Source organism: Scleropages formosus, chromosome 8, assembly GCF_900964775.1.
Source record: "Scleropages formosus chromosome 8, fSclFor1.1, whole genome shotgun sequence".
In the NCBI taxonomy this organism is placed as follows: Eukaryota; Metazoa; Chordata; class Actinopteri; order Osteoglossiformes; family Osteoglossidae; genus Scleropages; species Scleropages formosus.
In genome coordinates this window covers 20,760,234-20,786,831 of record NC_041813.1, presented here as the reverse complement: position 1 = coordinate 20,786,831, position 26,598 = coordinate 20,760,234, and the positions used below count along the sequence as shown (strand labels likewise).

At 43.3% G+C, this 26,598-nt stretch overlaps 2 protein-coding genes across 2 annotated transcripts in view; one reads left to right on the top strand and one right to left on the bottom strand.

Annotated features, from left to right (window-relative positions):
* Positions 1–537: 537 nt before the first annotated feature.
* mms22l (MMS22-like, DNA repair protein) lies at positions 538–13,328 on the bottom strand. The gene is made up of 23 exons (XM_018756918.2): positions 12,737–13,328; positions 12,529–12,654; positions 11,741–11,793; positions 11,247–11,334; positions 10,751–11,022; positions 10,538–10,668; positions 10,324–10,437; positions 9,956–10,132; positions 9,366–9,422; positions 8,948–9,067; positions 8,329–8,579; positions 7,349–7,858; positions 6,494–6,666; positions 4,626–4,776; positions 4,371–4,495; positions 3,677–3,816; positions 3,412–3,571; positions 2,562–2,731; positions 1,934–2,145; positions 1,589–1,755; positions 1,288–1,384; positions 986–1,153; positions 538–680 (listed from the first exon to the last, which is right to left on the bottom strand). Exons 1-23 carry the CDS (start codon positions 12,895–12,897, stop codon positions 605–607), a joined length of 3,699 nt encoding a protein of 1,232 aa, XP_018612434.2. The 5' UTR covers positions 12,898–13,328; the 3' UTR covers positions 538–604.
* Positions 13,329–13,850: 522 nt separating this feature from the next.
* Positions 13,851–26,598, top strand: part of LOC108937256 (PC3-like endoprotease variant B) — a 44,091-nt gene continuing 31,343 nt past the window's right edge. The window contains exons 1-6 of the mRNA XM_029254307.1: positions 13,851–14,069; positions 15,921–16,100; positions 18,436–18,528; positions 22,208–22,286; positions 22,362–22,477; positions 23,988–24,096. Of these exons, the coding sequence (XP_029110140.1) occupies positions 15,924–16,100; positions 18,436–18,528; positions 22,208–22,286; positions 22,362–22,477; positions 23,988–24,096 (574 nt within the window). The 5' untranslated portion in view covers positions 13,851–14,069; positions 15,921–15,923. The remainder of the gene's footprint in view (positions 14,070–15,920; positions 16,101–18,435; positions 18,529–22,207; positions 22,287–22,361; positions 22,478–23,987; positions 24,097–26,598) is intronic.

Below are 26,598 nucleotides of genomic sequence, written 5' to 3'. Positions count from 1 at the left end.
CAGACTTTAAATGTAACAGCCCATGTGCTGTTCTTTTCTTACCTGTAGCTGTTACAATGCAACTTCTGCAGAAATCCATGTGGTGAAAAGGTTGGTTGTAAATGCAGATAGACACCCTGAGCGCTGAACTTAGTGTGTAAGATATAACTGGAAAAAATGTAACTGCACTTTGTCATTGTATAAGTGCTTTTAAAGGGTGCAACCATGTAAAAGTAAAAGGTTTTGGAGAAAAAAGTAATCTGTGTAACTCTTCACTTCTTGTTGAGTTGGTTTTCTAATTGCAGTGATAAGTTTGTTCTTGCTATGTGCAGCCAAAGCTACAGAATCCAAGTAACATTTTTATTTTAACCTCCCTTTGAAACAGTACTAAATAGTTGCAACTAAAGACATATACAGATAAATATACACTCACTCATTCCCTCTCTCCCTCATTCCTATACTACAGCCATATGTGTACCCATATTCTTATTAATGTTTGAAGGATAAACCTTACCTGAACAGAAAACGAGAAATACTATATACATTATGTACAATACTTTTATGGAAGGGGGAAAGTGTGCACAGACTCAGGTATTTGGGCTCCTCTTGATGCCGCATTCAGGGATCAGTCCTCATCCAAACGAATTATCTCGGCATGTCCAGTCTCCCCCAAATTAGACAGCAGTTTTTTGTATGCATTCCTGTAAAAGTGTCAAATGGTCTCCTCAACCTCACTGTTGTTCATGTACAATTACAGTACAGGATAAACAGCACTTTTCTACATTTTATAAGATACCAAACTTTCAGGCGTCGTCCTCTAAGCACAACACCCATATGATACATCATTACAGTACTGCTGAAATACAGTGTACAACCTGTGTGGCCACGGAGTATAGTGTGGCACCTAAAACATGAAGTCGATAGCCGTTTTTTTGCTGTGTGTCAGCCAGCATCAGTGATGTGTGTCACGTTTGCGTCCAGCTGCTCGAGTTGCCCAGGCACATACCTCAGTATCGTGTTCCTTCCAAGGCCTCGCTTGCACTCTGTGTTCCTCAGGCTGAGTGATAGCATGGGAATGAGCCCTTCAACGACAGAGCGGTCCAAAACAGACACCACCTCCAGAACGCCGTACACCTGGTGCTCATACAGGCCAATGTTGTCCTCAACAAAGCACCTGGAATACAGATACAAATGCTTATTCACTGAGGAGACATACAGAAACCCTGAGATGCATAAACATCAATAACCAACTGTGCACCTCAACTAGTTCAGCCACCCAAGTACCCAGAACATGGACACGTTACTCACTTCAAAGCAGCTGAGATGTGGTCACGTGATCCTTCTACATGTGAGGCTGTACTTCGCTCTGTCAGCAGCTGTAAGGCATCTGTGTTCAGCTTCCTTACTGCAAGGGCGCAGAAAGATGAACAACTCATCTGTCATTTGCTGTCCGAACTAATATGCTCAATTTCTTGCTTAACATGCTAACTTTCCAAGATCGGTGTCTCACTATTACTAACTTAATTAAAAATAATAAAAAAAAAGAAATACTGAAATATGAGCCTCCTTGAGCATTTGAAAGATATAACTGCAGGAAACATGGTCTCACCCTGTGGTTCGGTGGCCAGTAAGAGGCAACGAAGTAAAGCCGGCAGAGCCAGGGTAACCAGAGCTGGGTCCGGCTCACTGGTCCGTTTCAGCAGCTCCACAAAAAAAGCCAGAAGCGATGCAAGTCGAGAAGAGGAACCATGGCTTTTAGACTGCGCTATATTTTCACTGTAACAAATGGTATGAACATTACTTTCACTATGACACATATCATCCACAACTGTCCCATTCAGATCTTAGAAACAAAAATTAATTTTAAAAACATTTTTATAGTAAACACTATTTGTCCAACTGAGCTTTGGCAAGGAGGTGAGTATTCCAGCATAGGATGATACATTTACTTTACCTAAGCACTTGTATGACGGTACTCCTCAGTACTGCCCCCTTCTGGCCCGATGAAGCCCCGCACACTGCTAACAGGATAGGGTGATTGCTGATGGTGCCTGTGGTGGGAGTGGCTGAGAGGAAACGGTCCAAGTAGTGGGCAGTAATGCTGCGGAGCTGCTGCTTCAGGTATGCGCCCTGTGTCTGGGACACACCCGCTGCCTCTGACAGGCCCTATAAGAAGTGGTCATGCTGACACTTAAATTTATTCATTTAGCTAATGCTTTTCTCCAAAGCAACTTACAGTGTTGAGTTTACAATTATTTACCCATTTATACAGCTGGGTAATTTTACTGGAGCAATTTAGGGGAAGTACCTTGCTGAAGGGTACTACAGCCAGAGGTGAGGCTCAAACCTGCAACCTTTGGGTCCAAAGGCAGTAGCTCTAACCACTATGCTACCAGCTACACTTGTCTCCAAAGCAACCTACATTGAGTTACCCATTTATATAGCAGAGTCATTTTTACAGTATCAACTCAGGGTACACTCCTTGATCAAGGTGCTACAGCAGGAGGGGGTTTTGAACCCGTGTCCAAGCGCAACATGGCACTTCTAATTGCTGTGCCACAGGTTCAAAGGTGGGGTCTCACCTGTAGGTAGAGGGGCAGGCTATCCCTCACAGCACAGAGCACAGAGCTGGGAAGGCTCTTATCTTGCTGGAACAGGGCATGTGGAAGCAGCAGCACGTCGACAATTCGGAAGAGCAGCTGCTGCGCCTTGGAGGTGGCTAGCAGGGAGCTCCACTGCTTCACCAGGTACCCTGACAGAAACACACAGGTGAGACAGCTGTCTAAGAAATAATGTATTCTTTAGTGTAGCAACCCTTTTCACTGCTTATATCAAGTGTTTGTTTTATTCTTTTGTTTATCTGATGCTTTGGAGATGGAAATAACTAAAAGAAAACTTCTATGTCTAGATTTGTTTATTTAGCTGACACTTTCCTCCAAACTAACTCAGTGATTTAGCTATTTGTACAGCTATGTAATTTTTACATTTATTAATTCAGCTGCTGCTTTTCTCCAAAGTGATTAACAATGTTAATCTATTTAAAGTTACTTACTCATTTATACAGCCAAGTAATTTTACTGGAGCAACTTAGAGTAAGTACCTTGCTCAAGGGTACTACAGCCAGAGCTGAGATTCAAACCTGTGACTTTGGGTCCAAAGGCAGCAGCTCTAACCACTACGCTACCAGCTGTGCCTCAACAACACATACCTGGAGCAATTCAGGGTAAATCCCTTGATCAAGTAGGTAGAACTCAAAGCTGGTTCTTTTGAGTCTAAAGGTGGCTGCTGTAACCACAATGCAGCCTGCTGTCCCCACAATGCAGCCTGCTGTCCCCACAATGCAGCCTGCTGTCCCAATTCAAGACCGAGGATGCTCATTGTCATACTATGGAATTGGCTTGGTGCAATAATGTAGGAAGATGAAGTGCATACCCACGGTACGGTATGCTAATTGAAGCCCTTCAGATGGACTCTTGTTTGCCAGGTAGGGCTTGATGTGCTTGAGAACATCACCGATGTAATCCAGGGCTTGGGAAACCATGGTGGAGCGCTCACTCAGGCTCTGGAGGTCACGGTAGACAAAGCCCACAGCCTGTCAAGATGACAGTACGTAAGTGAGAACGTGAGAGTGAGTATCTGAGGAATACAAAAAGTGTGCACAGGTCTACCCAGCGTGTGTGTGCTCTTACATCTGTACCTTAATAAAGACCCTCAAGGCTGGTTCTGGCTCCTGTCTGACTGAAGACTGCAGCCTTGCCTTCTGCAGGAGAGACTCGACCTCTGGTAGCCTGAAGACCAGCCTGGTGAGCTCAGTCAAGTGGTCACTGATCATCCTGTCTGTAACAGAATGTAAAGGTAAAAGATATAGGGGTAGGAAGCACAGCAACACATTACACTGTACAAGATCATAATTTATTTTGACATTGAAATAGAGGCAGTCCTCTGCTTATGGCAGGGCTCTGTTCCAACAATGCCTTATTAAAATGCAACTATATGAACCATAAGGATATGTAAACAATTATTTGTAAGCATTTTTTTAAAAACCCTTTTACATATTTAACATATGTTTGACATTACAGCATTTTTAAGGTCATTTATCTTCCATGTTTGAATTAATCAAAGGATATGTTCGAAGGATATAGCCTTTGACATTGGTATCTAAAATAATACAATTTTTGATAAAATTCTTGATAAAAATGTACATTTTCATTCCAGATTCTACTGATTTTATATTTTACTTTAGCAGTTTTCAGTTACTATTCAGGCTATGCAATTTAGTTAAAAAAAAAAAAAAAAACACACATTTTTATCCTGTGGAAAGATAAGTTTACATTTGCTGATCAGTGTTACCAACAAAACTGTGGACAATAATACAAGACAGTGATAAATACCTGGTCTGCTGTCAGAGCCATCAGTGCCCCTGTGAGCGTGCTGCTGAAGAACACATCGCACCCAGGCCCGCACAGAAAGAGCCTGAGCAGAACCAGAACTGGAACTCACCGAAGACACCAGGGCACTGTGGGACAGAGGCAGCACCCAGTCAGACTTACGGCTGGACAGCCATCCAGTGCATCCTTCCATCACACTGGACACATGGGTATCAGAGTGCTGTAAACCCTTTTCTCACTAACAATGGGAGATGGTACCTGTTGTGGAGGGTATGTGTGAGGTAGCGTGTCACCACTAAAGGGTGCAGCATTTCATCCCAGCCAAAGCATTGCATGATGGACAGAGTAGGGAAGGGCTGCAGGTCCTGAGGGGCAGAGCCTGGCAGGTCCAAAGCCAGCAATGAGAATCCTGGGGAGGGAGAACAGAAGAGGATATGAGCAGTGCCTGTGTGATGAGCTCAAGAAGCCTCAACATGATCATGAGCCCCAGCTCATGGGTAGCCCACTCCATCTCATTTTTGATGACCAGAACTGCAGAAGTCAAAGCTTCAGGAGAGGGGTATAAAACCTGTGAGTACAACAGGCCTACTGCTGCAGCTGGTTCCTGAACTTGTATGTCTTTTAATACATGGGTTGATGGAAAAGTTAAAAGACTGACACTACTGGACCTTCCTTGTGACTGTAACCCAGTAATAGGACACATTTCTGCTTAGTCCTTCAGTCATCACACTTCATAGTTCAACAATTATCTGAGATGGCAGCTGTGAGTGATGTTTATTCAGCTCTGTGACAAAGATATGTGACTGAATTCTGTGAGAAACTTGGGAAAAGTGGTTAAAAGACTTTTGAAATGTTGAAACAAACATATGGAACAGGGATAATGCACAGAATATCATCCAATGTTCAAGTGGTAGAAGCATTTCAAAGCCAGTAACATGAGTGTTGACTTTCAGTGGGAGAGACATTAACAGCACTCCTGTTACACTATGTGTATATACACACACACACACACACACACACACACACACACACACACACACACACACACACACTGAAACCGCTTGTCCTGACCAGGATCACGACAAGCCGGAGCCTAACCCAGAAACACATGGCGCAAGGCTGGAGTGGGATGCACCCAGGACGGGACGCCAGTCCATCACAGGGCACCCCAAGCAGGACTTGAACCCCTGACCCACCAGAGAGCAGGACCCAGCTCAGCCTGCTGCGCCACCACGTCCACCCGTGTTACACTATGTAGCATGTTCTAATACTATTTAGTAGTATCAGCTCACACCACTAGACAGACTACTTACAATGAGTTATTCATCCATACACCAGTGAAACATTTTCCCTCTGTCACTCACGGGTACAAAAGGGACAATTTTAGAGTCACCAATCCACCTGAACAGCGGGAGGAAACACACAGACACTGGAAAAACATACAAATGTCACACAGACCAAGTAGGGATCGAACCCGCGTCCTCTCGCACCACTCAGGCACTGTGAGACAACAGCACTACCCCGTGTGCCACCGTGTCACCCGTTAGTGTGGTAAAATGCTCTCCCCATCTCACTCAGAAATGCTGAATGTCTCCAAATTTCAGGAAAGTCTGAAAAGTCACGTCTTTCCAACTCCTCAATCTCACAAGTGCTTGATAAACATGTACATGTTTAATAAAATAATGTGTTTAATAATGGAAAAGTCTATATGCAGCTACTCACGTAATGTATACTCATTCATATGGTGGTATGTGAAATTGACTGTACTTAATCACATGTCTGCATTCAAATATCTGCATTTCTCCTGTTGATGTGATGCACTTTTTGTATTCTTGGAGATATATGCTGCTTTGGAGAAAAGTGTTTGCTAAATGAATGAATGTAAACAATGTAACCGTCATAGAAAGTGAAATTGGTTGCTGTGTGTTTGAGAAAAGTTAGAGTAACAAAACCTTGATACTGAAACTTGGTGATTCCTTGGCACAGCGGTAGAAATTTAATTCTAATTCTCTAACATCGTAATATTCTGAGTACAGTGTATCTTGCTTGCAAGTGACACAGTGTAAGTGGAGGTCACTACAATGGGTAAAGGACAGCTGCCAATGGAAAGCATTCCAGCCACTTACCTGCAGCGCAGTCAGCCAGCTGTGGTGGGGGGGTCAGAGACAAGCGCAGGCTGCGCAGGAAGGGGAAGAAGTTAGCCCAGAGTGCTGCTGCCACAGCTAGGTGGCACTCCTTAGTCATGCTGGGCAGAGGAGATGTGGCTTGACCAGTCTGTATGGAGCAGTGGTAAGCCCTCCTACAAAAAAAAAAAAAAAAAAAAAAGACCCATGTTCAGTGGCAGAAAGACAGCTTTTCTTCAATCATTCAGCCTTTCCCAGCTATGAAGAGCCTCTGATTGGCACCAGTGCCTCACTTTTCCTGGATTGTGGGTTTGGCTTGGGTTCAAATACAGCTCAGCCTATGTGAAGTTTGCATACTTTCCCCAAAATAAACCTGCTCAATCGGGTTACAAGTGTCCCTAACCAGTAGAGGTGGACTTCAGCTTATGATGGGGCTCTGTTCCATCAACCCATGATTGTTAAATTACATAACAAAACTTCATTATATTTATTCCGTTAATTACACACTAATGATATTAAAATAATATAGAATAGAGTACAGTATCAGTACCACTAGAACATTCACTTTTTTGCTTGCTAGCTATTTTAAATATATGTAACCTGAAGGGAATGAGAAATGAAAAGTTGTGTCAACAAAATGCAGTTGCTTTTAGACACCCAAACACTAACTGAGACCCAAACAACAACAGATGTTGTGGCCAGTCGATGTTACAGTACAACAGATGGAGTGGTCAATGTTACATTACAACCATTGTGTAATCATTGAGACTCAAAAATAATATGAGGTTGATAGGATGACCTTTATAAGTCCAGGTTGTTGCAAGTCGAGGACGACCTCTATTCGGCTGCTGAACTCACCGCAGCTGGGCAAGGGCGCTCTGCAGGAAGCCGAGGGCAGAGTTGAGTTCCGACTGGCGGCAGGCAGGCAGCAGCAAGCCAAAACCTTCGTTGAGGAGCTTCTCCTCAGACAGGTGGAGGTGGGCACTGCTCTCCAGTACCTCTTGCACTCCCTCGATGTAAGCCCCCAGCAGAGGCCACAGCGCCAGCTTGCGTGTCGCCTCTGTGGTTTTCAGGTAGAACTCGCGGGCCACCTGAGTGAAGGCTGTGCCCAGTCGGTCGGCCAATGCCGCGACATCTAGCCCACGCTCTTGGAAGAGCAGCACAAAGGCGAGTTGCCCCCTACACAGCAGCATGCGCTGACTGATCGACAGGGAGCTGGACGGACGTGAAGCCAGCAGTTCGCATGCCCGCACACAAACGTCCTCCGGCTCAGCCATGCGTGCCAGAACTAAGAAGAGGAGCAGGAAGTTCATGAGGCCACCTTCTGACAGTTCCAGCATGCGCCTCTGGTGGAACTTGGAGTACACTCTGCAGATGCAGAACACACACATTCTCAACAGAAACAGCACACAGTGATGGAACTGAGTCCATGGTGATTCACAGCCTCACACTCCTATAGGCCAAAAGTAGGATATCATAACTCAAGGAATAAAATGCTGGGTCTTGTGTCTTACAGTGGATATACCAGGAACTTGAGGACAGGTATTAACTGAGGATAACAATGGGGGAGAATGTAGTAACCTCGATGCAGAAGTGCAAGAACCACTGTACCTAAATGGGCTATAATTGGCAATAAGAGGCTCAATATCGTGAGCTCCCAGAATTTCACTGAAGAGTTGAATATTTCTCATATTTCACCAACACAATACGTGCATTCATTCCATGATTCATCGACAACCCTGGGGAGCACAAGGTGTCAACCAGGGTACAGCCTGGATGGTACACCAGTGCATCATAGCAGTGACACCCAAAATGCTGTATCCCATTCCCTTCCTTACCTTCCCTTAATCTGCCTCCAGGGGGCACCATCCCCACTGCCCTGGGACAAGTGCACGGCAAGAATGCGCAAGAAAATCTGGAAGGAGTTGGCAGAGCGGTACAGCTGCATGTAGCCAGTGGAGCGAAGTAGGCTAGGGTTGCGGGATGCCAGGCTGCAGCAGCTGCGTGCCTGTTCCAGCAGAGACAGGGGTGTGCGGCCCACACTGCTCAGCTCAGACACGGCCAGCCAGGGCACCGTGAACAAGGCATTCTGGGGAGATACAAGCAACAAAGTGACAGCCAGAAAAGGCAAATGCACCCAAGAAGGGCACTGTAAGCAAGATGCTTTGAGAAGAACCTCAAGTTTTAACAAATAGCAATGCAAGCAAATAAAAAGAAACAAACACACAATGTACACAGTTCTCTCATTATACTGTTTCCCATAAGTCTGGTATCACAGGGAGATATATTTACTCCAACTGCCAAATGTACTGATATTCACAACACATACCCAACAACTGCAAACAAACACTGCTACCAACCCAGACACATTCCCAACTCTAAAAAAACCACATGGTGACAACCCAAAATACTCATATCCTCACTGCAACACTGTTGATCAACATGCTGGAGACCCACCAGGTTCTTGCTGTAGTACTCCCAAAGTGTAGTAACCATGGAAATGCTGGAGTCCCACAGGAGACAGAGACTCAAGCAGCAGTGAAGCTGCATTCTGAGTTGCTCCTCTTGCAGTGTACCCTGCAACCCATCGCACAGTCACAGACAGACAGACACACACACACACACACACACAATATCCTGTCCCAACTCAAGAACAAGCTGACATGCATTTAAGTCACAGGACTCTCTTTGCTACCAATAAATGCAGACATAACAAAATTCAGATTTCCTTCTTTTGTACAAAATTACTAGAAAATTCTAAACTGAATTTGAATGCTCCAGTAAATATCCTGAAAAATATTGCTGTGAAAGCTAACACTCCATGTTATCATTATCCAATGAGCATTTTCCCCACCTGCATTAGAATGGAACCTACCTGAGAGTAGGTGGCCTTCAACAGTTCTCCAATAAAACTCCAGTTATCTTTCAGTTTCTGCAAAAACAAGCAGGTTGTTTTCCCTCATGCTGTGACTGATGAGGTCGAGCAGTAACCATGTCTTGTGCTACTGTTTCTGTGCAACTATGAACATTCTACTCCACTGACTGAATATCCATAATACACCCACCTCCATCACAAACAACACTGATAGTAGCACTTTACAAAAAACCGATTTTAGGAACAACTAGTTTCACAACAAAGTCATTCTTTGTAATAAAATAATCACATAGCAACAATAATTAAAAGCAGAATAATTTTAGTAACAGCTGGAGATGTTTTGGGTTATTTTGAGCATATAGGCATAAGTCTGGAAACAGGTTATAAGTTTTCCCAAAATGAATTGAGAAACTTGCTACTTTGGTATCTGGATCCCTGTTTTACAGAAGAATTTTCAGAAACCAATGATGTTAAGATATTGGAGAAAGTTTGACCTTGTATATATCTCACAATGAGAGCCTTGCAGAATCCCACTGACCTTCACAATGGTCTCCCCAGATGCCCCACAGCAATATACCAACTTACTGTACCTCATCTTGGTGGGTCCCATTACTGCTCGACTGTCCCAGGTCTGCTAGGTGTGTCACAAGCCACCAGGTGAAGCCCAAGGGGTCCTTGCAATGAGTAGGGTGTCCTTCTTGCACCTTTCCTTGTTGTGCCCCATTCAGCACAGTCCTCAGCAGAGTATTCATGTAGCTCCAAAAAGACTGACATAGCAGAAGAGAAATATCTTGTCCACAAAAATATTCAGATCAAACAAGCAAAGAAGCACTCAGTAGCTTTATATAATATATTGCATCAAGCAAAATCCAACACACTCCAGCTACAGACAAAAATAGAGCAGGTTTAGAAAATTAGCTCTTTGTCGACAGGAATTAAGTTAAAACCAAATATTCACCTGGGTGTGAAGTACTCTACTCCTGTGCTCGAGCAGGTGTATAAGCAGGACCCACAGCTCCTTGGTACAGGTACAGTGGTAGTGAGGAGTTGTCAAGGCCTCCGTAGGTCTCACCTGCAGGAAAAGCTCAATCACATCAACCACTTACGAGGAGCCTGTACTTTTAACATGCAAATGTGAGAAACAGCATGGAGAGTCAGTAACTACTGCACACCTTGCTGTACTGGGTCATGGCGAGACCAACGAGATCCATAAGCAGGTTGCCAAGATGCTCTTCAAACAAACTGACGTTGGTGAGGTTCTCTCCCGTCAGATTCACTAGCGGCTGCGCGTACACCACTTGGCCTAAAAGGGCAGAGAGCACAGTGTTTTCATCTACAAACTTCCTCCACTAACTAGCAGACAGATTATCTGTGGAGTGACTTACCCAGCATTTTCTCCTCCAGGAGGTGCAGGAGCTCCAGCACGGTCCAGTGAACATCCAGATGCAAGTGCAGCAAGTGCCAAGCTGGGGGCAGTCGTGTGCCCTGGTGCTGCAGGGACAGGCAGGCCTGCAGGTTTGAGGGTAGGTCACGGAGTCGACCGAACAGTAGTGTGATCCCAAAGAGCTGCTCCAGCAGGGCAGATGGGAACTGTTCTTCCAGGGCTACGTAGGGGTGTCTGCTGTTCTCCTCAAGTCCTCGGGGAGGTGCAAAGTATCTGGGCCCACACACAAAAGGCTTTTACCAGGCTGGCGAGTCCACGCACACACACTGTAACACATCATACAAAGCACAAACAGGGAGCAGCAGACAAAGAAAGGGGAGATGCATTGCTTATGATAATAGCAAAATGCACACACAGAACAACAGAAAACAAACAAAAACACTGAAAACAGTAATATATTAAGTCAGGGAATTTTAACCAGAAAAGATGGTTTTTACCTTGAAACATAGACCTTCACATACTGAAGAAAGAGAACACACTGCTGTCGCAGCTCCTCAGCCTGAAAATGATTACTGACCGCATGTCCTGGAACACAAGTCATCAAGACTTAAGGAATATTAAGAAAACAACACATAAGAACCACGTGAGATTTAAAAGCAGTGTACAGTCCAGTGAGCGGCAAGGAGCTCACGCAGTGAAGGAAAAGGTCACTCGCAAAGGGTCAAGGTCAGTGGTAAATGGATCAACCAATTATGACCACCCACATATCACGGTCACCTGATAACCGGTATAAACACTCCCTCTGGCACCCTCTTTTCCTCCTTCTATGCTCTCATGAGCAGGCATTAAAAATCAAACTCATCTTCTTGAGATACATATGCTCTCTTCCCCCCCCAATCTTCTCCAACATAAATGATTTAAAATTTCACTCATTTTAGTTTTCTCTTTTAATATGTTAGTAACAACTAAGACAGTACACACAAAGACTTACCAATGTCATGCGAGCTGGACTTTACCAGGTTCTCCAGCTTCAGAAAAGTTTGTCTGCAGAAACAGGAGTGACACATTTCCCACATCACAGCAGGACAGAAACAATAAGATTTTACTATCACAGTAAAGGTTCTGTCAAAGGCAGACTGTGCTTAAGGACAGAAAGGACCTATACCAGTGGGGTGAGGGTAAAATTAACATCTGGACTGAACAGGCTGCCGCATTGTTCTCCCCAATTTAGCTCATCCACTTCACATTTACATATTCAGCTGGCGTTTTTCTCCCAAGTGACGTACAACTCAGAGCAAACGTGGATGTAACAGATAAGGAGTTACAGATGTAGATTTACATTATAGAAGAAGAAAGTGATTCAACAGTTGTGCAATACCAGTTTCTGCTAGCACACATTAAAGGAATTCCTGCATGTAGAATTCAATAGGAATATGAAGGTAATCGTGATAGATGGTGTGATGTAAATTTATGGAGCAGACAGATCGGGAGTGAGTCTGAAAGAGATATGTTTTTGATACCTTTCTTGAATATTTATAGGGACGCAGAAGCTGTGATGATCAGAGGGAGCTCATTACCCCCCGAACAAGAGCAAAAACTGAGAACCTCTGGGCTTTGATTCCTTCCTTCTTTCTCTTTCCACTTCCCTTTACGAACTATGACCCCTTTAAAGAGGTCAGGAAACCAAAATTGTGGATGGGGAGTTCCTCCAAATACTAGACTGGGGATGGTTTCTTCCTGGAACAGAGATGAAGAAAAGGGGACAGTCTCCCCACCCACCTGAAGAGGTTAAACAAGAGCGTGGTGGACTCCACCAACGCAGTCTCTGTGACCCAGGAGAAGCCAAACAGGTCCACTGTGTCCGTCTCATAATCCGCAGGTGCAGGATCCAGCCGGAGCAACAACCTGCAGTGCAGACGGAACAATCCGGCATTATTACAGCATCCCAGCATGTCAACAATAACAGCGAGTCAGTCGCCTGCCATACCTCTTCAAGGCCCCGCTGCCAACGTAACCATGGAGGGTCCGCTGGCCAAGATCAGAAACACAGGAGAAAGAGGGCGGCCGAGGCATCCCTCTGTCACACTGCGTCTCCACAATGGAGGGAGACACTGGAGGAGTGAGGGACTCGCTGAAGTCACCCTCCATTCAGCTAGTGTGGCACACGACGAGCACAGCGCCTCCTAGTGACCGAGCAAGCAAGACCTCAGGAGTCAGCTCATCCTTTTCAAAACAGACTGCTGCTCGTAAGGAATACGTGTCTTCGGCTTTCTCCAGGTTATTTTTTTTTAACTAAGCTTTCCGCGAAGTTTACTTATCTGAAAATGTTGTATTTGAGTCGGGATGAATAACTGCTGCTGCTCGACAACTCTGCTAACACTTTTTCCAGAGGAGATCACTTTACGATAACACACAGGTTAAGAAACTCCACAGCGGAACAACCGGATATTCACTCCGGCACTGGAAAAGTATCTATGTATCATACGCCTAATAAACAAAAAATCACTACAATAAATATCAAGAAAGTGACAAAGTCCCAGCAATAGCTGCAGTTCGCGCACTACTCTCTTTTTGCCGTCTCCCGCGCGAACAGACGACAGTACAGCGCCTGCGCAGAGCCACTGCTACGTCCCACGCTGTGCTCTGATTGGTGAGAAGAGCGGAAGTGTTTCTGTTCGCAAATAGCGGTGATATAAGTTAGATTTAAAGAATCCGAACTCGAAAGATCGATTTGGGAATAGATTTGATGTTCGAATGATCGCATAACAGTAACACAATCCACAGTAACACAGTCTGGTTCTCATTTGGAAATGATGTGAACATTTATATGAGTAAGGGAAATAATGCAAAATACAGATCCATTTCTCTAAAGAGTAAATGAACCAGGCCCAGGGAATTTCATCATGATCAAGTCATGACATCATGTTGTCATTTTTGTTTGAAGAAAGTTGTATTTCTCAAAGAAAATCACTATATTTAATTATATAATTATTATTATTATATAATGTATACTTGTCATTTAAACACTATACCGAATTTGCACATTCAAAAAACAGCATAAATATTGAGCTCCGCTCGGCAGTACCGTGGGAGCAGAAGATGGTTGTTTCAGCTGGGATAGGAGGTAGTGCACGCGCCTGATAACAGAGTACTGTACACTGCAATAGCGGTGAAATTATGTATTATGAGACCCACAGGATTTGCATGCTGTGAGGTTACTGAAAACGGAGTATCTGCTCGAGAAGCGTGACGGCGCGTGCAGGTGGCACACACACGTAGCGCGCGGCGCTCACGCGCCTTCGGCAGGGAATCCCGCGCAGGTATGGCTCCGTTTAGCTGTGCGTCTTTACTGAACTGCCTCTGTCTTATTCGTGTACAACACAAGGGACTTGCAGCTATCTGTGTAATTACACATCTAGATGGATGTAGCAGAACATATGGAACGCGGATTTATCGTTTTTTTTGGGGTTTCTGGGAGGTTTTTACCTCAGTCTGCTTAACTTTTCTTGCAGCAGTAGAATGAATGGTGTGGATGGTAGCAGCTAGTGCCGAAAAGTTTATGGTTCGATTCATCATTATCATTATGTATAAGTTTCTGCCCATGCTTTTGGCCAGGCAATACAAGTTAGTCTTGTATATTTCAGCTTTTTTATTTGTATAGTTATAGTACCTGTAAGGACAGCTGGTAGAGAGTATGGTTAGAGCTGCTGCCTTAGTTAGACCCGAAGGTCATAGGTTCGATTCTCATAATGGCCTTGAGCAAGGTACTTACCCTGAATTGCTTCAGTAAAATTACCCAGTTGTATGAAATTGGTATCTTAACATTGTAAGTTCCCTTGGAGAAGAACATCATCAGCTGAATAAATGTGCTGATCACAAATGCAGTTTAAAAACATCAGTTGGTGTTTGGAAACTGCATAGAAATTGTTGGCAGTGTTTTATATAATATTGTCAGCAACTTTCAAGAGAAACAAAATAACTCTAACTCTATTTTTAAAAGGTGCCTTTTTTTTTTTTCCACCGTTTCACATCTTTTTGCCAAACACCTGCTGCTGCCAAAGCCCAGTTGGAACAGACCTGCCAATTTGCTTTAAATATTTCTAGTTTGGTTGAAAAGTTTCAGGATGTGTGTTATTTCTTTTTCTTTTTGACAAATCCCACTTCAACAGAGCATTGTGGAAGGTGGTGTGTGGAGGCAGTTAATAGGAGCTCTCAGTTTTGGTGTGTCAAAGGATAAAATCCTTGTAGAATGATTCTGTTGTTCTGATACACATGGCACGTGCACTACAACACTTGTGAACGCAGCTTCATATTTTGGAATGTTTTTTTCATGCCCAAGATCTAACCCACAGTGGGTCTTCATAAATTTGATTATTCTTATATAGTGGGTGAGCTTGTCAGTATTTGTGCACTACTTTCTATTTTTCTGATAATGCAGATTTCTACACTTTCTACTCCATTATCTTTGTCATAAACCTTCTTGAGGAATGTATCTACTAAACAGGAGAGAGCAGACCTTCAGCATCTTACTTTCTATATCCCATAAGTCATGCATTGATAATGTCATATTTTCTGCAGGCCACAAGTCATGCATTGTTTGATAACAGAGTAACATCTCTGCGGCTTCAGGTGAATTTGGATACAGAATTCAGCCCACAGAGTTTAACCTCTGAAATTTACAGTGTTGTCATATATTACAGGTGTTAAACTTAAACTTTCTCAGCTTATTTTATCTTATTTTTTATGGAAAAAGTATGCAGAAATGGATTTCCACACTCTGATTGAACATATATGTTCACCCATAAACACGTACAGCATTAGTCATCCTGTTACTGTCTGCACTAAGAAACACCAGTCACCAGCTGTTACAAGAAAAGTTACTCCTGATGTTTTTGTCTCTAGCTAACAGAAAATACAAATATAAATAGACAAACAGAGAAATGTTTGGATCTTTGAAAATTCATAGCTGAAGCCTATCCTGATAGCCTGGTGTGTTTTAGGTATTCTGCATTAGTGCTGTTCCTTATTTCTTTGGTTTGCTTAATGACTTTTTCCATATTCAGAGGCAAACGAGATCTCATTCTCTAAGGATTACAGGTTTCTGCAGTATGTCTGACCTCCTCAGTCCCAAGCATGCTTTGTGCTAATCTCCTGCCTGCTGTCTGCGCCAGGCCATGAGCGGGTGCATGACAGGGTTGCTGGTTGCCTGCTGGGCACTGCAGTGGCAGTTGGCTGGCACATGGGGACAGCAGAGCACCACCAGGCACGTGTTCTATGCAGTTGAGATGGAGGGAGGCATCATGGCAGCCAGAGCGCTGGCCCAAAGGCACCAGCTGCACTTCATCTCCCGGGTGAGCGCTTACTTACTCACTATCTGGATGTGCACACTACTGAGCCAAGGTCTACTTTTCGAGGGCCTTTTGTAGACCACAATGTGCTGACTGCCATTTAGGTTTCAGGCTATACAGCACATTAAATTAATCTACACTTAGTCAAAGTCCCCATTCCTGTTCACAAATCATTGTTTACACCGTGTGACACAGTACAAGAGAGATATTTGATAGATGTCAGTCAAAAGCTTTTGCATTTGATGGTGAAGGGGTGTGGTAGCATGGTGGGATTGGCTAGTGCCTGCTGTGTGGCAGGCCTGGGGTTCAAGTGCTGCTTGGGGTGCCCTGAAATTGACTGGCATCTCATCCTGGGTATGCCCCCTCACCACCCCGCCGCAGGCTTTGATTCACCATAATGCTGGTCAGGACAAGCAGTTGTTGATATTAGTTGGGTCCTCTCACTATCAATAACTGTACATCTAATAATGCTTTTCTCCAAAGCAGCTTATACTGTTAAGGTACTTACAGTTATTTACCCAATTATACAGCGGGGGCAATTCAGGGTAAGTACCTTGCTCAAGTGTACTACAGCTGGAGGAGAGACTTTATCCTGTAACCTTTGAGTCCAAAGGCAACAGCTCTACCCACTATGCTACCAGCTCTCCTTGTAGTTGAGGGTAACGGTGGTCTACAGCCTATCCTGAAAGCAAAGGGCACTCTACTAGTTGGAGTTACAGCCTGGATGGGTCACCAGTTCATCAGAGTAGTTACACACAGTCATTCAAACATTTACATACCACAGGCAATTTAGATTCTTCAGTTCACACAAAACACATCTTAGGAAACCTATGTGAATACAGGGAGAACATGCAAACTCCATGGCGACTGAACAGAGATTAAACCTATAGTTTTTTGCTGTGAGGCACCAGCACTACCTGCTGTGCCACAGTGCTGCCCTGCATGATGAGCAGTATTCTAATATTTCAAAACTGTATTCTGTTGTAAACCTTAATCATGTAATCAGTTTTTAATGTCAATATTATGTTAATCATGCAATCAGTTCGAAATGTTAGTATCGTATTAATCATGCAGTCAGTCCTGAATGTCAGTGAGATGTTTGAGTTTGTAATGATGTTGTGAACTTTCTTTTGTCATGAATACTTTGTATTGTTATGGAGTGTGTTGCTTTGCATGGTTTATGGATTGCAAGCAGTAAAGAGAGGTTTATGTAGCATATCTATGTCTTTTTTGTCACATGTACACCATTTTTGTGTGCTTTGTTCAGCATTTACATGTGTGATTTATCTAGTTTTATGGTTTTTATAGTATTTGTCACATTTGTGCTTTGTGTGTAATTTTATATTGTGTTTGAAGTCTGTGTCATTTGTACTGTATTTTTGCAGTAGTTCTAGTTATTTTCTGCAGGCTTTGCAGTCTTTCTGTGTCATTTTACTTGTATTTTTTTTTTAGCTTGTGCAAAGTGTAGTGTGTAGCATGAATTCTGTGTGTATGTCTAAAGGATGGTGCTGTAAGTTTGTATGTGAATTTTGAATTCTGTAGTCTATGTATTGGTTGAGTGTGTTTAGTCCGTTGTTGACGTGTGTGTGTGTGTGTGTGTGTGTGTGTGTGTGTGTGTGTGTGTGTGTGTGGGCTGCACAGTATGCTTTGGTGTGTAGTTTGTACAGTCTGGCCAGTATGTGTATTATTTGCATGTTTGTTTGTGTAATTTGTGTCCGTGCTATACGTGTGGTTTTGAAGTTTATCCTTGCGTGAACTGTAGTGTGTTCGCGTGTGTATGTGCACACACGTGCATACACACACCACAGCTAAAGGCTCTGGGAGAATGCTCTTAGTTCACAAAAATCTTCTCACTTGCTGGCAATATAGAATACTAGCATCAGATTACCATGTCATTTGCATATGATTACCATTTCATTATCATGTCATCACCATTTTGCAGCCAGCACTGTCGTCTGTGGACACAGCATCAGCTCATCAAGAGCGTCGCCCTCTCTCTCTCTTACTGGAAAGAAGGAATAATACATGGTTTACAACGCTAGAAAATTTTAAATTTGCCCAATGATTATCTTTGCATGGATTTAAGATATAGGGAAAGTTATTATAATTCAGGAGTTCCAGAACTTAATTTGGTCTCTGATAAATGAAGAATCTGATATCACAGATGGAGCACTGTTGCAAGTGGTGCCCCCTGTATTTTAGCTAACGAGCTGCTGGTTGCAGAGTGCGAGCGGATAGTATTAAAACATAGGAGTAGGCCCTGAAGCACTAAAACACAGGGATTACACCACAAATCTCTTTTAGCTGCAGTTCAGACTCTTTCATTGTGCTCTTGCAGATGGGAAACCTGAAGGGCCACTACACCCTGCTTGACCGTCTGGGAGGGGCCAGGATGGGGACCCTTGAAACGCAGATGTCCATCAGGCCAGGGGTGAGTTGATCCTGCTGCCTCGTCCCCTGTGAGAACTGAGCCGGTAACATTCTGGCTGCAAGCCAAGGTCCTTAACCGCTATTCTACCTGCAACTGTTATTGGCATTCCTGGAAGGGACTGAAGTGGCAGACAGAAAGGCACAGTTAGCCATTCCTCTCCGCAGTACTACTTCTTCAAGGAGAGATTCATTGTCTAGGAATACTGTACAGTATATACAGTCAGAGATTTATCTTTGAATCTCACTGACAAATGGCATCTAGGTGGCAGCAGGTGGCATAGTGCTTAAAGCTGATTCAGGTTTGTGTCCCACCTCCTCCTGTAGTAACTTTGATCAAGGTACTTGCCCTAAAATTGCTTCAGTAGAAATTACCCTGGGTGGGTAATGATAAGCAGCTTTAGAGAAGAGCATCACGTAGATGAGTAAATGTAAACTGTGGAACATGTATGAGTATCCATTTTTAATCTGCATGGGCATCTTCTCAATGTCAATCGGTGGATGTATGAATCCTCTGTCTGTGTTTTGATCTTCATAATCAGCTATTAGCTATGAGTAGCAGTGTTCTTGTTGGGCGAGTGTCATTTTTAGGTGTAAGGGTTACCATAGTAAAGAGGTTGCAACCACCACTCGTGCTGATACCAGTTGTTAGTGTTACGTGCTGAAGCTTCGGAGATGATGGCAGCACAGGATGTCACACATGCTGTGGTCACTGGGCACCTGCTGTGCCGCACCATTCAGGAACATCACACAGCTTGCATTGAGCTGTTGCCAAGGTAACCCTCAGTAAACCCCATATTGTGATGCCCCTATCTGTGTCATTCCCTATTCCATGCTGGTGACAGGTTGAGTAGGCTTAGAACATTATATATTTTAAAATTTTCATTTTCATTAGTCACCAAACAGTTTTCTGGGATGCAACTATAAAATGAATGTACACTAAATTAATTTATTTGGTTTTTAATTTAATTTTTAATACTCCCAGTACTGTAGTGAGTGTATCTGTAATATTTTCATATTTTTTCCCCCATGTATTTTCTATGAACTTGAAATTTAAAAATAAGCATTAGGTGGTAAATGCACTTAGTACATTGTCTGCACCTTTTTCATTGTACACCTATCCACCCTTATCCGGTCTCAGTCACACAAAATCACTCTAAGTGATGCTTAATATCATAAGGAAAAAATGGAATGAATAACAATAACATTGTTCATGTTCACATGTTTTTATTACTTGGTTTTTCTTTTTTGACCTTTGTTCTCAGAAAAAATTTAAAAAAAGCTGAAAAACTGTATATTGGGAGACCATAAATTAGTCTAAACTTTTAAAGGTGTGAAAGATTTAACATTTTTAGCCACTTTACTTCTTGTAATAGTATATTAAATGGCAGCACAGATATGGCCAAGCAAAGAGGGACAGCTCTGTCCCCAAGATCTTCTTCTCTTTCTTTAAATTTTAAATTTCCATGTTGTCTTCATGTTGTTCCCACGTGGCTCAGACTGTCTTGAAGAGGAGACCATCCAGGCCTGCATCATTCACTGTAATGAGATTAAAATAGGTCTGCATGGAGAGGGTTTCACTTCATGTCATGTATCTGGGTAATATAATTTGTGTAATTGTATTTAGTTTAAAAGCAGTCAATATTGTAATATGGTTAAAAGATCCTTTTCTTCAGGTACTGTGTGTGGGATAAATGCAATTAGCGCTGTACGGTACCTGGCCCTCTGCCAAAGCGCACTATTGTAAAAGCAATTGAATTCTATCCTCACACTGCGCTTATAGTAGTTGGGGTGTTTTTTTTTTTTTTTTTTTTTTTTTTTTTTTCCCCCCCCCCCCCCCCCCGGTCAAAAATTTTCCATTGGTTTTGTTGAAGCAGGTGCTACAGCTGCAACAGCGGAAAACTGTAATTCTCTTTTTTTTTAATAGTATACTTTAGGGGGATGGCGGTGGGTTGGGACTGGGTCCTGCTCTCCAGTGGGTCTGGGGTTCGGGTCCCCCTTGGGATGCCTTGCAACGGACTGGCATCCCATCCTTGGTGTGTCCCCTCCCCCTCCAGCCTTTCGCCCTGTGTTGCCAGGTTAGGCTCCGGCTCCCCATGACCCTGCATGGAACAAGCGGTTTCAGATGGGGTGTGTGTGTGTGTGTGTGTGTGTGTGTGTGGGGTATACTTTACATTCGTAGTCATTCCCCAGAGATTCAGTACCAACTGGGCTTGTGCTACCTCCCTATACAGTTTCACTCTTATCCTAATCGTATTGCTTCTTTACTGTTGTAACAATTTACCACATTTTTAAAATGTTCCAAAATGATTTAATTTTTCACTTATGGCACTGTTTGTTTCAGAAACGTGCCTAGTGCACTAATCGAAGTAGTATGGTATTCAGGGGGCAGCTGGTAGTGTATTGGTTAGATCAGGTGCCTTAGGCTCCAAAGGTTGTAGGTTTGATCCTCTCCCTCTGCTTGTAGTACCCTTGAGCAAAGTACTTATCCAAAATTACCCAGCTGTATAAATGGGTAAATGATTGTAAGCATGTAATTATTGTGACCTTAACATTGTATGTCACTTTGGATAAAAGTGTCAGCTAAATGAATAAATGTAATTCGTCAGTTCATAAGGTACATGTCAACCAATCTGTATTTGGATACTATCAAGTATCTAGGGCCTAGGGCCCTGTTTCTATGTGGAAGGTCCTTGCTTACTGCATACAGGCAAACATGGAGACACAGTGGCTCTGCTATGGTGTGATGTGCGAAGTTGTAGCCATGGGACGCATCACTGTGATGCATCCTGTGGAATTTGAATTGAATCCCATGGTTGTCCTGGGGCTGGAAGTGATTCAGACCTCGTTCCTTTCGATGCTGGTGCTTTGATGCCAGCAAGGATGTTTGGCAATGCAGTCACATCCGCAGCCTGGCCCACCAGGACCATACCTGTACTTGAGCTGGCGATAGGTGTTTAATCCTCTCTGTGCTGTGGCAAGGGGCCTGCCTAGTAGTAAGCAGTGCTGATACACCCACTTCAGACCTTCTTTGGCTCCTTTCCCAGGCTGCCAAACCTCTGTAGCGGAGAACTGATCTGTGACGGCCTGCCACTCAAACTGGTGCTCCGGAGATCTCGCACAATAGAGACTTGAGGTGAAGTGTATCAGTGAGTCCCCCACCCCAGCAGCCCTGCTTCACAGCCCAGGCCCTGGCAACAGCGGCACCTGGATGGAGGACAAGGAGCGAGATCTGGATCACTGGTCCGTCCAGACAAGGGCCCGTTCCAGCTGAACATGGATAATAGAGCAGAAATGTGAGTGGCAGGAGGAGAGAGATTGACAGCTAGGGGTTGGGGGAGCGCATCTCCAAATGTCAGCGTTGATATCTGTGCAGCTTTGCCTGCCTGTGCAGCCCATATCACACAGCGACAGGTGCTTGGCTGTGCTTGCCCTCCTATTCTTTGTCTTTCCCTCTTTTTTTCACCTTTGCCTCTCTTCCTTCTTCATTTTTTATTTGTGTTTTAGAGTGTTGAGGGTAAGATATTCCACATAGGGATGTACTGTACTGTATATTTTTACAGTGTTCTCAGTATATTTTCACAGGTTCAGATCATACCTTGATAATGGTACTTACCATAAATTGATCCAGTAAAAATTACCCAGTGGCTATACTGAGTGGTCTTCTTCTGCTGGGTTTACAGGTGAAGTGGGTCCAGAGGCAAGAGGCTCGCTACCGAGACAAACGGGCCTCCCTCCATGGGCTGGATCGCAGCACTCGTGGTAAGTGACCGCATCCGTGTCGTTTGAAAGCACTTGTGTTTCTTACCTCTGACCCCTTTCCTCTTGTACCCCCAGTACAGGGTGAGTGGGCAGAAATTCCCCGGGAGGTCTATGACACCATTGAGTCTGAGACTGGTCTGGTGGATTCGCTGAAGTTTGATGACCCATACTGGCCCTTGCAGTGGGAACTGGTGCGTTTGTTGCTCTTAACTCTCTGTGATCTTGCGTGTGACTGTTGTCAGTGTTTCTTGCCCAGCTCTTTCTTTGGCTCCACTGTGCTAATCGCAATTGTGTGTCACTTTCTAGAAAACTGTCTTCTATGTGAATAAATTTAAATGTCGATGTAATGCTACTATCTGCAGAGGTAATGAACATCTTTGACTATTAACACCCTAGCATGCTGCAGTACATGAAGATCATGCAGGCTCACAAACACATACATACTCAGACAAGTGGTTATGTACAGACGTGTTCACATGTGGGTTCAGAAATAAACACTCAAACACACATGGAGCTGTAAAAAAAAAAAAATCTGATTTCAGTTACTAAATATAAGGGCCCACATACTTTTTCCATCAATGACCATTTGTTCAATAATGCTATAGCAGTGTAAAACTTTGTGCAAGAATAAAACACCTGTTAATTTCCTACAGCCATATCTGACCGCAAAGTAGTATGTGAATGAAACATGTAAAATTAAATTAAACAGAAAATCATTAATTTTGTTTGTCCAGATGCTTTTTATGGAAGACATCATGAGGCTGGATGACAATCAGATGAAAAAAAAATAATTGTGATTTCATGAAATTTGTAAATGCTTCAGATTTAACCAGAAAACATATACTTCATAGTTGACTTCTATTCTTAATTTTGAACTATTCTCTAAATTATGTCATAAAACATTGTATCTCCCTGAAGTCACATTGTATTGCTTCTGAAATGAAACTCTCTAGACTTCTAAGCACTGAGACAGGCATATCCAAAGCCTCATATCCCCATTTTTGCCCACCCTTTGCTAACACAGACCTGGTTTTTGTGGAGCCAATTCTCACCTACATCGCTCTGCCATTTAAAATTTCTCATGGACATGAGGCATTATGCAGGGCCTCTGTCTACCTTTAACTGATATTTTAGCTGAAAACTGTTCTAGTCCAGCTGTATCTCTGCTAAATGAAAGTGTACAGAGCCCTGAACTTCTTTAGTTTGCATAGCTCTTGCCCGTTGGGGCTGTTTTTGAGTACCCTTTCAGCCACAGTTTCTCCCTTTAACAAGTTCCTGTGAATTGCCATTGTTCAGCAGGCCCCCTTATTGTCAGGCTTAGCACAATTACAGGGCCCAGGCCACCTGTATGCAAGAGTCTGTGTTGATCTAATGAAATCGCCAGTTGTCAACCCATCGGAAAGCATGTTCCTCATGTCTGGAGACTGATGTTTGACAAATCCTCCCCAGTTTGGCATGGCAAGTAGCATATTGACTTAAGGTCATTCAAGACTGCTGAAAAATTAGAATGAGTTCCTCATTTCATGCTGGTGAAGTTAGATCACTTGAGCATATTGCAAGTGTCATGTGTGATTTTTTTTTTTTTTTTTCCCCCCCTCTCCCTTGCTTCATTTACATTTCAGATATGTGTTGTGGACATGCATCTCTGAACTACTTTGATGTATGTCTCTGCTGATCTTAATGTTCCTGTTTTTATTGTAGTTTAACCAGGGCCAGTTCAGTAGCCCAAAGCGGTTTGACCTGAACATCATGCCAGTGTGGCAAAAGGGCATCACTGGGCAGGGTGTGGTGGTGACCATCATCGATGACGGTACGTGCCCTTCTAGTTTGATCTTTCTGCTACCTTTGTTTGTGATGATGATGGTGGTTTAGGAGTGGCTGACCAGGCTGTGTTGCAGTGATGACTGCTGAGACCTGTAATCTGAATTATTTACTTTTTCTGGATCCAGACTAGATCTGTTGTCTTTTGCTTTAAATTTTACATTTATTTACTTATCAGATGCTTTTCACCAAAGCGACTTCCAAGGAACTCTATGTAGTGTTATCAGCCCACACACCTTATTTACCAAGGTGACTTACACTGCTAGATACACTCCATACATCAGTGCAACACATCACTGACACACTATGGGTGAACCCAAACAGCATGTTTCTGGACTGTGGGAGGAAACCAGAGCACCCAGAGGAAACCCACACAGACATGGGGAGAACATGCAAACTCCACACAGACTGAGAGGGATCAAACCCATGTCCTCTCACACCACCCAGGCACTGTGAGACAGCAGCTCTACTCATTGTGCCATCGTGCTGCCTGGATTATTGATTTAATTATTGATAAATGGTTATCAATGAACACAGCAGGGAGTACGCACCACTTTTAAAAGCATGGCAGTATTTGTGACTCTGTACATGCTAGGACAGAGGGTGGCAGTAACACTCGTGCTTGAGCACCCTTAGCATTAAGGTGCATTCCTCAGATGGTCTTTCAAGACCACTCATTTCATCATGAGTACTCATCTGGCAGAAGGGAATGAAGGGAAGTGATTGTATAAGGTCCTTCATCAGGAGCTAATGAAGTCCAGGGCACTACTGATAAAGCAGTAAGAACTGGGCTCTCCATCAAGCTGTGGTTCTAGTTTTGCTTCTGGCTTTGGTTCTGAAGGGGGATTGTGGGTTAAGGATGCTGGGTCGCACTCTGATGCCATGTTAGCGCTGTTTCAGCTGAGCTGCTCTCACATAGAGACCCCCTGTTCTATTTTTCTCTGTACTTTCTATTGATTTCACCAGGACAGAATTCTTCTGTGGAAATGCTCTCTTCTGGAGACTGTGCCATTGTACTCACCTCATGATTCTAGCAGGACAGAATGCTCTCTCTTTCTGTCTCCTTCACTCTACAAATCCATCACCCCTTTTTTTTGTACCTTGCTTTTTCTCCTACTCCCTGGACTTTCTCCATTCTCTTTTGCCATCCTCTGCTTGTTCCTACTCCCTCCTGCATTTTTTTAAGCAATATTTAGCTCTGACTGTGTATTTCTCAAGGTTGGGATGCAGTGCACAAACAACACCTTTAGCCACTTTCGGGCCAATGCTTACAGATTTTTTTATTTTTTTTTAAAACAATACTGTAATTGTTTTTTTCACACTACTTATCCCTTACTTTGAGAGGTAACATAATCAAGATCTAAGCTTCTTCTACAGACTGCAATCACACACTGCCTTTGCTCGTGTATGAGAGTATGTGTGCAGCTACTTAAACTGTATTAGTCCATAATTTACTTTCTAATTAGTTGTCCCCTGTTTCATTCCTCAAGTGTTTACTAATATGATGAACTTAAGTTTAGGAATTGAACAGGCTTTTGTGAAAAGCAGATGGGTTGGATGCTGTTACAGAGAAATCTGGTAGGTAGTTGATTGCCTTTTTATGAGAATCACACTGTAGAAAATGAAAAGTCCCTGATCTTAACTATGGGGTGCATATCCAATTCCATTACTTGTGCTTAAGTACATTTCTGGAGAAATTGTAGTAAATGTTGTTCTTCCATTTTTTTTTAACACCATTACAACACTAGTCAGCAATTTTCTAGTAAGAATTAAATATATCTGAGAAAATTCAAGATTTACATTTAAGCCTTTGGCTTTGAAGTAGTATCTTCTGAGAGTCTGATACCCCCACAGTTTGTCCCTGTTGCCGTTCGTTATCACAGAAGGTTGCATACTGGTTAGAGCTATTGTCTTTGACTCCACGTGTCACAGATTTGAATTGTGCCTTCAGCTTTAGTGCCCTTGAGCAAGGTACTTGCCTAAAAAATGCCCAACTGAATAAATGGGTAAATCAGTGTAAGTAACTTCACATTTCAAGTCACTTTGGAGAAATGCATGTAAGGGACTGTAGGTCTCTCAGTCACACAGGCAGGATACCCCCAGGGAAAGTTGCATTAGGAAGCACTTCCAAGTATAACAATTTGGAATTACACAACCATCCATGGAAAAGTGCCTGCCAGCAAAGACTTGGGGGTTAGCACTTTCCCTGATCCATCCCTGGCTGTCACCAATGCAGCCAATTCGTCAGAGCCTGGGCACATTCCTCTCACCTGCCCTGCTCCTTTAATGAACAGCCTACATGACTCCACCTGACAGGTGGGAAATGGATATAATATAGATTGCTTTTGCATGCTGTTTTCATCCCAGACAAATCATCTCGCTGTGTCACAAACACAAGATGCACTGTGCCACACATGACCAAGCACTCCAACTTGTCTTTTTTAAAAAAAAAAAAAAAAAAAAAATAGATCCACTAACATGCTATAATTTA